The sequence below is a fragment of the Typopeltis vanoorti genome, chromosome 11 (genome assembly GCF_054136105.1).
Source record: "Typopeltis vanoorti isolate ZY-2024b chromosome 11, IOZ_Tvanoo_1.0, whole genome shotgun sequence".
Taxonomy (NCBI): domain Eukaryota; kingdom Metazoa; phylum Arthropoda; class Arachnida; order Uropygi; family Thelyphonidae; genus Typopeltis; species Typopeltis vanoorti.
Genome location: NC_143559.1, coordinates 51127582 through 51143028, shown reverse-complemented (window position 1 = coordinate 51143028; position 15447 = coordinate 51127582). Strand labels below are relative to the sequence as shown.

Below are 15447 nucleotides of genomic sequence, written 5' to 3'. Positions count from 1 at the left end.
TACTTTACCAGGGATTCTGGAATTCCTTGATCATCCGTAGGATGTCTGGGTCTCGTTGATCCTACATCTGCATAACTCTTCCTAATAAAACGGACTTGCAGGTTCTGTCACGACTCGGTTCCTTCGATGTAGGCAAATCTGGTCTGCCGCTATCAGAACAAGTGGTCCCGCATAACTTCTCGGTCTATGCTGTATTTTCTGCAGAGCCGAGGTCTGTACTCAAACTGGATTTCTGCTTGACCACCGGGCTGCCTACCGACATCGTCCGCTTCAATCGTACTCCTTCCACCATCCACGGGAACTCCAGAACTAGATGACCAGCACAATGGGAAAAAAAGGGAGAAAAAGCCTAGAGTTTGCGTCACTCAGCTCTATATATCTTTGTCGTGACGTTTTACCTCTTATGTCATGTTTTATCTCTCAGCACCTAAATTTTCTTGCACCCAGTGCCATCACTCCTCGTAGCGTGTTTGCGGATAATTTCCGTGCGCAATACAGTCCTTGTGTACGTGACTGCCTCAGGCCTTCATTCCTAATCTGCTTAGTTCACTAGTAGTATGACTGAGATATTCACACACTAATATAATCCTTACATATTTTCAAGTTCTGATAACTTCAGAAGAACTAATAATAGTACAGGGCATAAGGAAAATATTTAAGTTATGAACCCTATCGATAATTCACAATCAACTTTAATTTTACTAATGTACAAATATTGCTCCTGGAATTTTCTTACTTGTTAGATTTGAATGAAATAATTTAGAATAAATTCTCTTTCATTCAGGATTTAACACTCTTAAACACAGGCCTATCACCACATGCCACTGCAAATGATATAAGGACAACTGCTGTGAAAGATATAGTTGAGATATTTAATGAGCAGTTGATAAAAGTCTTGCATCATTATGAATGTAATACCATGGAGAGTTTGAAAGCAGCAGATGATAAGAGACTGACTCTGAGTGAGAAAGAGGTGTATAGGGAATTGAGCAAACTTGATGTCAATAAGGCTGTGTGACTTGATGATATATCACCACATATTTTGAAGGAATGTGTGAGGAAGTTGACATCTGCCTTGATATATTTGTTTAATATGAGGCTTGGGTCAAGTTCCAAAAGAGTGGAAGGAAAGCAAGATTGCACTGTTTCATGAAGCAGGTGACAGAACTCAAGCATCATATTAGAGGCCAATCTGTTGTTGAAGCATTGGAGAGACTAATGAATTTGGTTGAAAGCAGTGGCATTATCTTTGATGGTCAACATGGATTTGCTAAATGGAGGTCATTTTTTAGTAATCTGCTTACTTATTATGATAAGGTGACAACTGCATTGGACAAGGGAGATGGATACAAAATAGCATACTTAGATTTTTCAAAGGCTTTTGATAGGTTACCACATGATAAATCGATAGTCAAACTAGAGCTGATGGGGTTAGATATTAGACTAGTGTACTGGATTGGAGATTGACTCTCTGATAGATGTCATCAAATCGTCTATGGGAGAGCAATATCCTGGAAGAGGAATATCACTAATGTTGTGCCTCTGGGGTCTCTTTTAGGGCCATTGCTGTTAACCTGTATATTAATGATATTGGGAAAGACTTGAATAGGGATATTCAATTATTTGCAAATAATGCAAAGTTGGGACGAACTATAAGATGTAGAGCAGATGTTGTGGCCTTACAAGAAGACTTGAATAGGCTGAGTAAGTGCGCATGGGAGTGAGGATGCCAGGTCATGTTGAGAAATATAAGGTTTTTAAATTTGTAAAACAAAGATGGGATGTAGAATTTACTCTTGGTGGGTATATATTGTTGGAAGCGGAGATCTTATTGGTGATGGTGGATAAGGATCTAAAATTTAGAGAACACATTGCCAAAATTGTGAGGATGACAAAACAGATTCTGGCAATGATGCGGAGGACTGACTTTGGTCACCTGGTTTTCAAATGGATGAAGAAGTGTTGGAAAAGGTCCAGAAACAATTGACTAAGGTTGAGAAGACGCAATTTACAGAGTCTAGTAGATAGGAAGAAGAGGGGGTGGTATGATACGAGGGTAGTCTGAAAGTTCTTGTCCTCGACCATAGATGGCAACACTATCAGCAAGGTTTTTTTTTCTAAGTTGGTACATCTGTCATAAGCATCCATGTGAAATTGCAAGTCATTTTATCAAGTAGTTTTTTTATACAGTTGTCTGAAGCAGAAGTGTTGTCTGTATCCTTTGATATGGATAAAATTGATTTGAATGTTTTCAAGATGTGGTGTGATGAGCCGTGTGCATGACAAAGGGACTTCCTGGATAAGTTTGACCCTAGGGTCTTTGGATAATGTATTGCTCTTTGTCAGTTGTCTTCCTTCTCTGATATTATTACCTGATTTTCTGCAAATAATAGTACATTTATTTTACTATTCTAGGAAATTTTTCTACCTGGGTTATTTAAAGTGTTCCACAGTACTGACATCCTTGTCTTACTCCATTTATAGAACGTCTTTCAGACATTTTTTTTTTGTTTATTTTATTTTATTATCTTGTGTGTGTATATATATATATATATATATATATATATATATATATATATATTTTCAGTATTACCTGTAGTAAAATATTAGGTATATTTATTCTTTGCTATAAACAGTGTGTTTTTACTTTATCAAATGCATTTCATAATCTATAAACAAAAGATGATTTTCGAAGTTATTTCTTTTCTCTGTACGTAGAGTATCCTTTTCTAAATTCATTTTGGCATTGTAATAATATTTTTTTCACTAAGTATTCTACCATATGTTTTGTGGCATGTATTCAATAAACTATCCACAGAGGAAAGAAACTTTGACTTTGAAAGAGCTAAAAGTAGGAAATTTGCATTCTGCCCACATGGCAGCCATGCATTCTGGTCTCTGGTCAAAGCCATTGGTCAATTTCTGCCTAACACTGCTCCCACCGCTGTTTCATCCTGATAACTCTGTTACTTCATCACTCACAGAAAATACCAATCTCCTGGCTTCCTACTTCTTCAATTCATACCGTTGATTTTAGCACTCACTGCCCAGTGTGTTTTTTTTTTGGGGGGGGGGGGGGGCAAGAAGCAGGAGAGAATAGAGGAAAGAAGACTTTATAAGACTTGTTTATGTATAACTTATGTGCTTAAATTCTTTTCTGTATTCTCTAAGGGCATGTGCTGATCTATATATCAGAAAAACTTTCAGTAAGTTTTTTTCTCACTGTCCCTTTAATTTCTTCAGTACATTACTTGAAAACAGTGACTGATTCGTTGGCCAAATCAATGTTTTTTTTTCATTTTGCATTGAGCCTATAAAGTTTTATTCTTATTTTCAAATTCTTTTATTCTTTCTCTCATATTTTGACTTTAAATCTTTTTTAAAACTGAGAAAGAAAAAATTGTGAATCTGCTGCCACAATATGATAGAGACAAGATTGCAAACGAGTTGGAGTGAAAGTTGTGCAGGAGAAATCGTATAGTTTGTAGATGTATGGAGTTAGTTTGATAGACAGAAGGATTAATTTAGTGCCATTCATTCTAAGGTTTAGCTAATCTGAATATTTTAATGACACTTCAGGCCTCCAAATATGCAGAGCAGTAGTGTCAGTGATCAAGACAGTTCATCTCACCTGAAGAAGTTTAGAGACATTCATGCTACTGTGGGATTTGAGCAATGGAGGTATTATTCACTCAGCCACTTGCACTAGTAAATTATAAAATGCTTGAGTATAGTTGTAAAATACCAAATGCAAGTTACATTGGCATTTCGTGTTATTGGTTTTTGGTACATTGTTTATGCAGTATGCCAATGCAAGCAGTGTATTCTTATAGTGGATTGCTTCAAGTTTTGAAAAAAAAAAAAAAAGCCTAAGAAAATCGTTCAGGGAGTTCAGCAGCTTAATACTCTTATTTTTCAAAGTGAAATTAATAGGATTAAAGCTAATGACTTTTTTTTACAACATTCTGAGTTGGTTACTTTAAAATACTTCTGTATTTAAGTATTGTTTCTTATAAATTCAAGGTCAAAATAATAGATTAACTACTTTACCTTATCAATTTGAAAGAAAATTAATTACAATATAATTCACCATAGCATAACTTGATTAACAACTATAATGAAGGTTTCGCTGTCTATTTCATACCAATTTTTACTATTATTACCTTTACATAGTTGGAATGTTTGCACTTTTGTTCTACCCATGTGACTTCTCATTACCGTGTGTGTCGCTTCCGCTTCTGGCAGGCAGGCAGGCTCACCGACACAAAGCATGTTAGTTGCAAGTCTTTCAGTAGAATTTTATTTGAGATTTCTTGATGACATCAAAAATTTCAGATGCAATCAAATAAACACTTATTTCATGTAATTGAAAATTTGGACAAATGTTTGGACAATTGTTTTTAGTTAGATTACTGTGTTCGGTGGTACAACAAATGGTTTTGTTTGAGTCTATGCAGAATAGTTTCTGTGGGGGGGGGACATGAGTTTCATTAGGTAGTGCCCTTTTTTATCCCAGTTGTCTCTAATTGCACTATTTGTTGACAAATACATTACACAGACTGCAAATGTCTCTCTCTCTACCTTAATTCAGTGATACAATGAATTCAAAATAATAAAAGTATTTATGTAATAAAATTATTTATGTATATGTTATACTACTACGTAAAAAAAAAAAAATGATCATTAGTAAATAAAAGAATTATCAGAAAATAAAGTGAAATATATAAAAAAAAGAAAGAAATACACATAACAAGCACAATAAATTGTGCAAGATGATTTACTCCTCCATCAACTCACATGTATTCCTGCCACACCCACATGAATCACCTGATCAGCATTATTAGATCATAGGATAAGTCCCTCCCTATAACTGTTTACTAAGCTAGCAATGTACACATTCGCTGTTTCTTATTGGTTAGTGATTTATATTTTGCAAACAAATCCCTTTTCATCTACAGTATTTTTTTTTTAAAAAAAGTATGCCCATCATAAATGCAAATATGAAAGTCTAGAGTTTATAGAATCACATTCTTCACTGCAACCCCAGATACTTATAACACAAGCCATTGGTACACCCAAGGAGGGGGCCAAGGGATCCTGGCCCCCAAAATGAAAACGGAGAAAAAAAGACTAGAAAATTTTCCAAAAATCTTTTCCTAATTTTTTTTTTTTTAAATTTATTTATGTTGTGTCGCATCTTCTATTTCTATACTACTTATGAATTAGAGTTCACATTAGGTGGGAATATCTTCTGGCTTTCGGGAAACACAGCTGTTGTAAACGCAAGGCGAACGAAGTAGTGCTCAGGCGATACTTTGTTTGCCCGAGCTGGGCCAGAGATCACGGGTATCATGTAGTAGTGATCACTGCAGATGCTCAGTCATAGGTTGTATGCAATGCATAGTGTGTATTCTCAAATCATCTACTCAACTTGCCCCCCTCCCCCTAAAGATTAAATCCTGAGTGCGCCACTGACACAAGCACATATATAATCTCACAGATGTAAATTATTCATAATCCATTTTACAGTAGTGAAAGTATTCTTATTCACACCTATTCTTTCTTTTCCTTATATTGGCTATTCTTTACATCTTTTAGTAAATCAAGTATACTAACTAATAATCAAATATATCGTTCTCTTTAATTATTGTTTTTTGAGTATATTCTGAAAAGAACATTCATTTCCACCTACCCCCCCCCACACACACACAATACTACAATTAGCTACAATAGAAGAAACCATCACAAAATGTGGCACGTTCAACTTACCAGATAGTTAGGTTCACTGCAGATGCTCAGTCATAGGTTGTATGCAATGCATAGTGTGTATTCTCAAATCATCTACTCAACTTGCCCCCCCTCCCCCCAAAGATTAAATCCTGAGTGCGCCACTGACACAAGCACATATTTTAATCTCACAGATGTAAATTATTCATAATCCATTTTACAGTAGTGAAAGTATTCTTATTCACACCTATTCTTTCTTTTCCTTATATTGGCTATTCTTTACATCTTTTAGTAAATCAAGTATACTAACTAATAATCAAATATATCGTTCTCTTTAATTATTGCTTTTTGAGTATATTCTGAAAAGAACATTCATTTCCACCTACACCCCCCCCACACACACAATACTACAATTAGCTACAATAGAAGAAACCATCACAAAATGTGGCACGTTCAACTTACCAGATAGTTAGGTTCACAGCGAGAGAACTACGATCGTCCTGACATGGATGTGTTAAATTTAAGTCAAAAGTTTAAATTTTAAAAAACACATGAAAAATACAGTTAAATTTAATATGTATTACTGTTATGTTCTATATTTAGTGGTTTTTCTTATTTACAGATTCAAATTCTTGAAAGCAGATTTGCTGAAGGCCAAGTATTTCTGGAGTTTGAGCAAATAGTTAAAAAGAAACCATCAGCAATTTTTTCAACTGCACTATTGCCAGAAAATTTACCACGTAACAGATTTAAAGATGTGCTTCCATATGAAGAGAACAGAGTGTGCATTACACCCACCAAAGATAATCGCACGGGATATATTAATGCTTCTCATATTACTGTAAGATTATTTTATTAATATTTCTTCAAAAATAAATTTTCACTCATTTATAGAAACTGAACACCATTTGAAATTGTTCATTATGCATGTTTATGAGAAGACTGGTGTGTAAAAGAGGAGGGTGGGAAGTTCTTTGAAAGTAATTAGACATTAATAAGTTTTTGATGAGCGAGTTTCGAGGTGAAGAGATGGAGAAATAAGAATTGTTCAATTTATAGGTTTTTGTTAAAGAATATGGAGTCAAGTGGTTATAAATGTCCTCATAATTTCTTGATATCCCCATTTAACTTGTATTTAAATAAGAAGTGGAGTTTTGTGACCTGTTTTGATAATTTTTTATTCTCATCTTTTTTTAATTGATCATGTTAACTAGTCAGTAAGGAAACAATGTTCATGACAGCATCATAGATGTTTCTTTATTGCATCTTTATTTTTAATATAATTGTTCAAGCAATGCTATTTGTTCACTCCTTTAATTTTCTTCAAGAACTCATGTATATCTGCAGTCTTTAGTTGAAACTTAAGTTTATAGCCATTATTTCAATATACTTAAAAAGGGTTACAAAGTCAATTATATAAAATATAACAATTGTTAAGTAAATATAGGTTTATTTAGTTGAACTAAGCCTAAAATGTCCATATGGAAACCACAATTGTATGGTTTTTATAACTAAATGGAGAGATGCTTCTGGAATTTGCCACTGATAATAACCTGATGATTTGCAATACCAAATTCCAACAAAAAAAATAATCGTAAATGGACATGGCACTCCTTCAGTGGTAAACACAGGAATATGATTGACTTGATATTAATAGACCAGAAATGGAGAACCTCAGTTCAACAGTGCAGATCATTTCAAGGAGCCGATATTGATTCGGACCACAGCTTAGTGATTGCGAATATAAGACTAAAACTGAAACAGAAGTACAAAGGAAAGTTCCAAGAAGCTAGAGACATCTCAAAACTGAATGAAGACAGGCCAAGAACAACATATCAGAACATATTGGAAACTAAGCTTAAGACCCCAAGTGAAAAACAAAATATAAATACAAGAGCAGAACGACTGATTACAGTGCTAAAAAAAGCAATAAAGTAATTCCTGAAAGAGAAAAGATCAACAAGAAATGGATAACTCAGGAAATCTTAAAATTGGTACAAGAAAAAGAGAACTGAAACTTAAAAGAGATAATTCAGAGGCAGCAGGTGGGAGTTATACCGTCAAAAATGCAATGAAGTACGGAAAACAGCACGATCTGATAAAGCCAAATGGTTGGAGGACCAGTGCAAAGACGTTGAACAGTACTTTGGAGAACATAAAACTAGAGAGGTCTACAAACTTATAAAAAATGTCAATAGGAAGTAGCAAACAAGTCAAAGATGAAGATGGCAAAGTATTGATGGACAAGATATTGCAGTGAACTATATAAAAATCAACTAAATAATTGCAACAGAAGTAATCAAAGAACTAAAAGCAATCTCTCCACCAACAGAGATCTTTGAAAATGACATCTTGGAAAAGGAGGTGAATACGGCTATAAATCATCTCAAGAATAACAAGAGTCCTGGAGATGACAACATAATTGGCGAGATGCTAAAATATGGGGAAGAATCAGTTGTAAAAGAAATGCATAAGCTATGTAATGAAATATGAAGAATCAGGCCATGCCCCCGAAGAGTGGAAAAAATTGGTCTTGGTTGTTCTTCATAAGAAAGGCAGTGCTTTAGAATGCACCAATTACAGAACTATTGCATTAATGAGTCATCTTGGCAAAGTGTTGATGAAAATACTAACAGAACACCTGAAGGGTCATATGGAGGCACATCTTCCTGATGAGCAAGCCGGATTTCGAAAAGATCGAAGCACAGCGCAACAAATACTCGGACTAAGACTAATAGCAGATTCTCTATGGATGTGAGACCTAGGTACTCCTGAGAGAATCTGAAAGGAGGATATTAGCATTTGAGAGGAAGTGCTATAGAAAAATCTTGAGAATAAGCTGGATCCAGAAAGTGAAACAATGAGGAAATCTACAAACGAATACAACTGAAAGAAATCCTGATCCAGAAAATAATCAAAAGGAAACCTGTCTCTTTGGCCATATATGTAGAATGAACGATGAGAGGACAATAAAAAATGCTGCTGTTTGGGATGATTGAAGGAAAGAACAAAAAAGAAAGACCAAACAGAGAATGGGGCGATGACATTGTCAAATGGTGCAGAAACTAAAATGGTGCAGAAACTCTATGCACAAACTGAGTCATCTTGCATAAAATAGAATGCAATGGAAGAATCATATCAAGATGGCATCAGACACCTATGGGCATTGGACCCATGGTTGTTGTTGATGATGATAACTAAATGCAACTTATATGTGAAGAATCAAATCTGTAGAGAGAAAAAATATATATTATTAACCTCATTACATAAGTCACTGGATAAGGTTGAAACTAAAATCATTTGTTCCATAGTCAGTGTTTATCATTCTTTGAGCTTTGATTCTCCTCCTCAGTGGCAGACAGGAACCTATAAGTGACATATACAGCCACCAGTACCATACCTTCTCCTTCATCAGCTATTTTCTATTCATTGCTGGATAAGGTCCTCCAGTTAGTCCTATCATGAGCTTTTCTATGCCACTGAGTTCCAGACATCTCTTTAATCTCATTTTTCCACTGTCTCTTTGGTCTTCCTGTAGCTCTTTTTCCATTTCTGGGATACCATTCAGATATCAGTTTTGTCCATTTTTGAGTTTTATTTCTTGCAATAAGATCTACCCATTGCCATTTGGATGTTTTAATGTCTGCTATAATGTCTCTAACCCTAGTCTGAACTCTGACCCAAGTATTGCATTTAGAGCTAGGAAGTGGTATTATAAAATGCATTGTCACTTATCTCTTGTAAACTAACAGAAAAATTTAGAACTTGAATATTAGTATGATGTTTTGGCATTGGAAAAACAGTTGAACAGCTTGGTAATAAATGCTTATTTAATTTGAATTCATTTAATCAAAATTGTTTAGTATAGGAGCAAGAGAATGGATGAGAATATAGAGCCTTGGGGTACCACCTGCATTGGTGAGAAAATCTGAGGAGAAGAAACCCTCTGCCAGGTAATAAGTAGCCAGAGAGGAAGCTGGCAATCCAGTTGTAAAGGGAGGCATGCTATAGGATGGTTAGTTGCTGAACAGACCTCTGTGCCAAACCCAAGTGCCCTAGAAATGTCAGAAATATCTATGTGAATTTCTTCAAACCTTTCCATGGCCTGTATCCAAAGGTTGGTGCTGAAAGCTAGAACATAAGATTGTGAGAAAATGGAATTTAAAGCATTTGAACAGTAGTATGGCTTGTTTCCATGCAGTAGGATAGATGTCAGTTACATAGGAAAGATTGAAAAGGCAATGTAGGATTGATGTTAATTTTGGAGAACTAGTTATTAGCAAAATGATAATACCAGAATGACTTCTTTGTGTCCACCATATTTAGGATTCTGATTTCTTTCTGTTGACAGGCTGGAGTGACATGAGGAGCAGTTCTTGATAAAATTATTATTATTATTCCTGATACCTCCAAGGAGTCCGAAGACTCATCGCCGGAGGACATCTTCAACTGTCTCTACATCTTACCTCTACTACGAATCAACGCCATCTACCGCCCACCTCCAACACCACCACAACTAGTAATTTTTGTCTGTAAATTGCGTGTGTTCTGAAATGGCATGTACTTTATTATTTCTTCACAAGTTGAATGAGAGGAGCCATGCCAGTAAGTTAGCCTTGTCTTTGAGTGATATTACAATGGTACTAATTTGAATGCAAGGATGGTGGAAGCATGGATGGACAAAAAAATTGGCCTTGTTGAGGGATCAGGTCAGCTGCCATTTTGACATAAGGCAGGTTTCAGCATTTAGTCCTTTCAAAATTGGATTTAGATTTGTTGATTTTTAGTTGCAGCACAGACTTAGTGCAATTGGAGTATTGATCTTGAGCCACTTATAATATGATAAATTTTTCTTGGGCATTTGGTTTGGTTTTGATTTGGTGCATTTTTGAAGAACCATGGCTTGGATAGTGGTTGGGTATTTTGGTTGGAAGGAATGAAAGCCATCATTCCAGTCAAAGTTATTCTGTTATTCAGTCTGAGGAGGTGTTTTGATCTGGAGAATAGAAACACCATTGAAAGGAGTAGTTACAGAGATCATACCATTTTGTACCCTTTGTAATGCCAGAGGACATAAAACTGGGAATGGTTGGGTGAAGGTTCTACCATAGTGAAGGAAACTTGGATGAAATTGTGGTCTGAATTACCAAGAGAAGAACTGACATCTACAGTGTATTTAGAAGAAGAGATTATTAAGAAAAGGTGGAAGGTGGTAGTAGAATGACCATCGTTGTTTGATATTCTATTCTGGTGGGTAGGTGGACTTTGTGTTAGGTCATTATTAATGGCAAATACTTCAACATCACTTAATCAGTAATATTAGAGAAGGAAGTTATTTTGAGCGATGGATGTTGAAGTTTTCAAGGAACTGACCTCACTGTTTAGGTATTTTGACTTCAGAAAATCAAGCTTTGAATAGAGACAGATAGTTGGAGAGGTCAGAGTGGTTATCAGAGTTAGAAGAGAGATAGAGACAGCAAATGAATGTAACAAAGAAAATTAATTGGTAATTCTGGTAACATTATGCTTTAATAATTGAAAGGAAAGCCTGTAAATAGCTTATGCTTCTCATAAGATCTTTTCTAAGAAGCTTATGAGAAAGCAACTTTGTCTGAGTTGTATAGCTGCATTATTTAAAAAAAATGACTTTATTATTATTATTATCTAAGACCTCCAGGAAGTCAAGGACTCATCGAGGGAGGCTATAAATTATTCAAAGCAACTGTCATACTTTCCCTTAAATTCATTCACACTAGATGTATTCACTACCCCTAAAGGCGAACTATTCCACTCACTCACTGCTCTGTCAGAGAAAAACCTAGCCCTTGCCCCTTTCTAGACTGTGAACAAACTTAACTTCCATGGATGCCCCCCATGTTCTCTCCCCACCTTCCATATATTGAAAAATTTCATCAGATGCTATCCTATAATACCCATTTAAAAGTTTATAGATCTCTATCTCACCCCTCCTTCTCCTGTTAATCAGTCTGTAATCCACATACTCGTAATCTGTCCTTATAATCTAAATCCCATAATCCAGATATAATCTTTAACTCTTGTTTGCACCCCCTTTCCATAGCTTCTTTATCTCCTTGGAATTGTTCTTGGAATCTGGGAGACCAAATCTACGCACAATAATCCAGGTGTGGTCTTATCAAAGCCTTATAAAGGGGCAAAATGACTTCCTTATCCTTCCTTATATAGTCAAAATGTGACTATATAAGGAAGTGTACTTTTGACTAAGACTTCATTACCTTGACAGCTCTTTCAGACTCTTGACTCTCATCACAGACAAGGTGTAAATTTTAATAGGACAAAAAAAATTTTTTCAGCACTGTAACAGAGTTTGAATTTTTTTTTTTTTTTAAATAATGCACTACCAAGGCAATTCCATTGCCAAAGTTTGTATTCTCATAAGCTCCCAGATCAATTTTGAAACATCTAAGTTTCAAATTCAGTTATTTGAAATATCCTGTATTTATATCTTTGCAATGCCAAGTTTAAGCGGTGACCCTTCTGTTCCTCTCTTCAGCTGTAATAATTTATTATTATTATTACATGACACCTCCCAAGAGTCCAAGGACTCATCAAGGCACCTCCTCTACAACTCTCCGTCTCCACCATTCATTCCAGCAACTACAACAAACCGCAACTACCATCATCACCTACACCATTGCCAACTACTGCCCATCACCACCACTAGTATTTTCACAGACAATCACAAACATCCACGCCTGTGGCAGGATTTGAACCCACAGGCTTTTGGCTGGAGAGGGGATACGTTAACCACTTGGCCAACCAGTCTGGCCGAGTGCATATGCACTGACTGAGAGAGAGAGTTTACTTATGAAAAATAACTTTCTGACATATAATTACTACAGTATTGAAAAGAGAGTTTTTGCTCTCTTGTGCCAAAGGTTTTATTCTTGCAAGCTTTTTGGTAATGTTTTTTAAAAAGTTTCAAATTAATTTATTTGAATATGAAATGAAATGAAATGTTATGAAATGAAAAGGAATGCTTATAGAGGTATAAATATTTGAAATTCCTATTACAAAATATATATAACAAAATATTAAAATAAAAAAGTTTACAAAATATTCAGGAAGCACAAAATTTTTTTAATAAAGGACATTCATGTTTTGTCTAAAATTAATAATAGAAAAAAGAAGAGAGTACAATCTGGAAATGTACATCACATTTATTTATTTTGAAAAAGCATTTGATAAAGTAAAAAAGAAACATTTTATTTAATATATTACAAAAAAAGATAAATACCAAATAGCACTCTAAAGAGTTGTTATACACATATATGAAGATAATGAAATATGGATATAATTGAACATTGAACTGTCATTTTGGAAAGAAATAAACCAAGGAGTTAGACAGGGATGTCCCCTATCTTCAGCTCTATTTAAGGTTTATTTAAATGAAATAATAATGATGTTAAGTAACCTTTATTCCTTCTTCGTTGTTAGGATTTTATACTGTGGCAGTAGGTTATAATTTCTAAACAATCTTCAAACCAAAATGCAACTGTCACACTCGGAGTGCATTGAGATTTGTCACTTCATGAGACTTTGGTCGTTACAATCATTGGAACAGTCCATGTTCCAATCAAGTTGCCATTAATTGAATTAATTCTCTTTCAGTTATGATGTATAAAACATGTGATCCATAACTCACCACAGACTGTACGGTGATTAATGCAAATCTTGAAGGTGCTGGCTCTTTTCACTTTACATTTAAATTCAAAGATTTGGACATAATGAAGTTGAAAGAATTAATAATGTTACTTTCCCATCCTTGTAAGATCTATCCTATGAATGGCCTTAATCATTTGGATTATTTTTTAACTGTTGCATAATCATTAGGCTTCTTGTCTTTTCAGAACATTAGGAAAATTACAGCTTTAACATACACCAATGTGAATGAAGTGTATATTGTATATCTAATTTGTTGTATATTGATATGAAAGTCCATCAGATTTTCATCAAAACTATAAACATTCCTTCTTTTTAATATATTTATTGTATAGAATTTAAATATTAATTAAATACTAATAATTAGTATTTAATTTGGTATTTAATTTTTGTTTTTGTAGTTTATAATTTACTTTCTTATATCTTCACTCTTTTCTAATAACTTTATTTCCAGATCACTGTTGGAGGAAGCCAAAGATTCTACATTGCAGCACAAGGTCCATTACCAAATACAGTGGCATCCTTTTGGCAAATGGTGTGGGAACATCAGATTAGTGTGATTGTGATGTTGACAGAAGTCCAGGTATGGAAATATTAGGGTATGGGAAAGTTAATTTTCTTCTTCTTCTCTCCTCAACCCATTGATTGGTGAATAGCATGGGCTGTTGATAGTGGTCTTCTGTTTTGTGCTGTTAGCTTTGTCCATTCTTGATGTCCCCATGTATTGGGTTCGTGGTCTTCCCTCTATCATTCCCTCAGTCAGATTTGTAGTTCAGTCTGAGTGTCTTAATAGGTGCCCTATTGTGTTATTTCTCCTTTTTTCTAACATATGTAGTATATCTCTTTTTTCTTCTGCTTTTCTTAATACTTCATTTGTAACTCTTTCTGTCCATGCGATCTTTAGCATTTGGCACTAACACTACATCTTGAATGATAGCAGTCTTAATTTGTGTATTTTGTTGGAGAGTCCATGTCTCTGATCCATAGAGGGCTACACTCCAGACAAAGCTCTTCATAAAGTGCTTCTTTGTCCTCATGACATACTCTTTCATGTTAATAGTGTTCTTTTCTTGATAAATGCCTTTTTGCTTGTGCTATTCTTGCTATCACATCTCTTCCACTTCTCCCATATGATGTTATTGAGTTCCATGGGTTGGTAAATTGTTTTACTTACAATAATAATAATCTTTTCCCATCTATTCTGACATTTATGATTTCCTCTCCATCTCTGGTACATTTCATTACTTTTGTTTTTTTTTCTCATTCATTTTCATCTTGCATCTTTTGTTTAGAAGTTTATTCATCTTTGCAAGTGATTCTTGTAGCTCTTTTTCATTTTCTGCTATTAAGGCTATGTCATCTGCAAATTATATTGTATTATAAAGCCAGCCATTGAATTTTTCTTTGAATTCCTTCAGAGCCTCTTCAATGTAGATATTGAAAAGTAATAGTGAAAGTTCACACCCTTTTCTAACACCTTTTCTTATTTTATCTTCTTTCCCTTGTTTTCTTATGATTGTAGTTTGATATTTAAGTAGTTGATAGTTGATAAATTAGTCTTCTGTCATGGTAATCTATCTTCGGATTTTTTGAGGACTTGGAACATTATATTCCAGTCAATGTTGTCAAAAGCATTTCTCTATATCAATGAATATTGAGTATGGGTTTGTTTATTCCAAGTGCTTTTTCTATGATCATTCGGAGAGTTAGTATAGCTTCTCTTGCCCCTCTATTTCTCCTGAAGCCAAATTGATCATCAGGTAAATGTTCTTCTACTGTTCTTTGAATATGATAATAGATAATACTAGTTATGATGTAAGACTGTGGAGTAATAAGCTTAACATTCGGTGATCTTTGCATGCTTGTGCTCAGGCTTTTTTTGGAATTGCTAACATAATGCTTTTCTTGAAATCTTTTGGGACTTCTCCAGTTTGGGTACATTTGATTGATCATTTTATATGGTTCACATTTTGCTTCATCGCCTACTGCTTGTAAAATTTCTCCCCGGATTTGGTCTAT

The 15447-nt window shown here is 34.7% G+C and overlaps 1 protein-coding gene across 1 annotated transcript in view; it reads left to right on the top strand.

Moving 5' to 3' along the window:
- The window catches only part of Pez (protein tyrosine phosphatase non-receptor pez), a 350703-nt gene that overhangs the window by 285790 nt on the left and 49466 nt on the right, over positions 1–15447 (top strand). Inside the window, exons 17-18 of the mRNA XM_090400358.1 lie at positions 6350–6568; positions 13883–14011. Coding sequence (XP_090256484.1) covers positions 6350–6568; positions 13883–14011 — 348 coding nt within the window. The remainder of the gene's footprint in view (positions 1–6349; positions 6569–13882; positions 14012–15447) is intronic.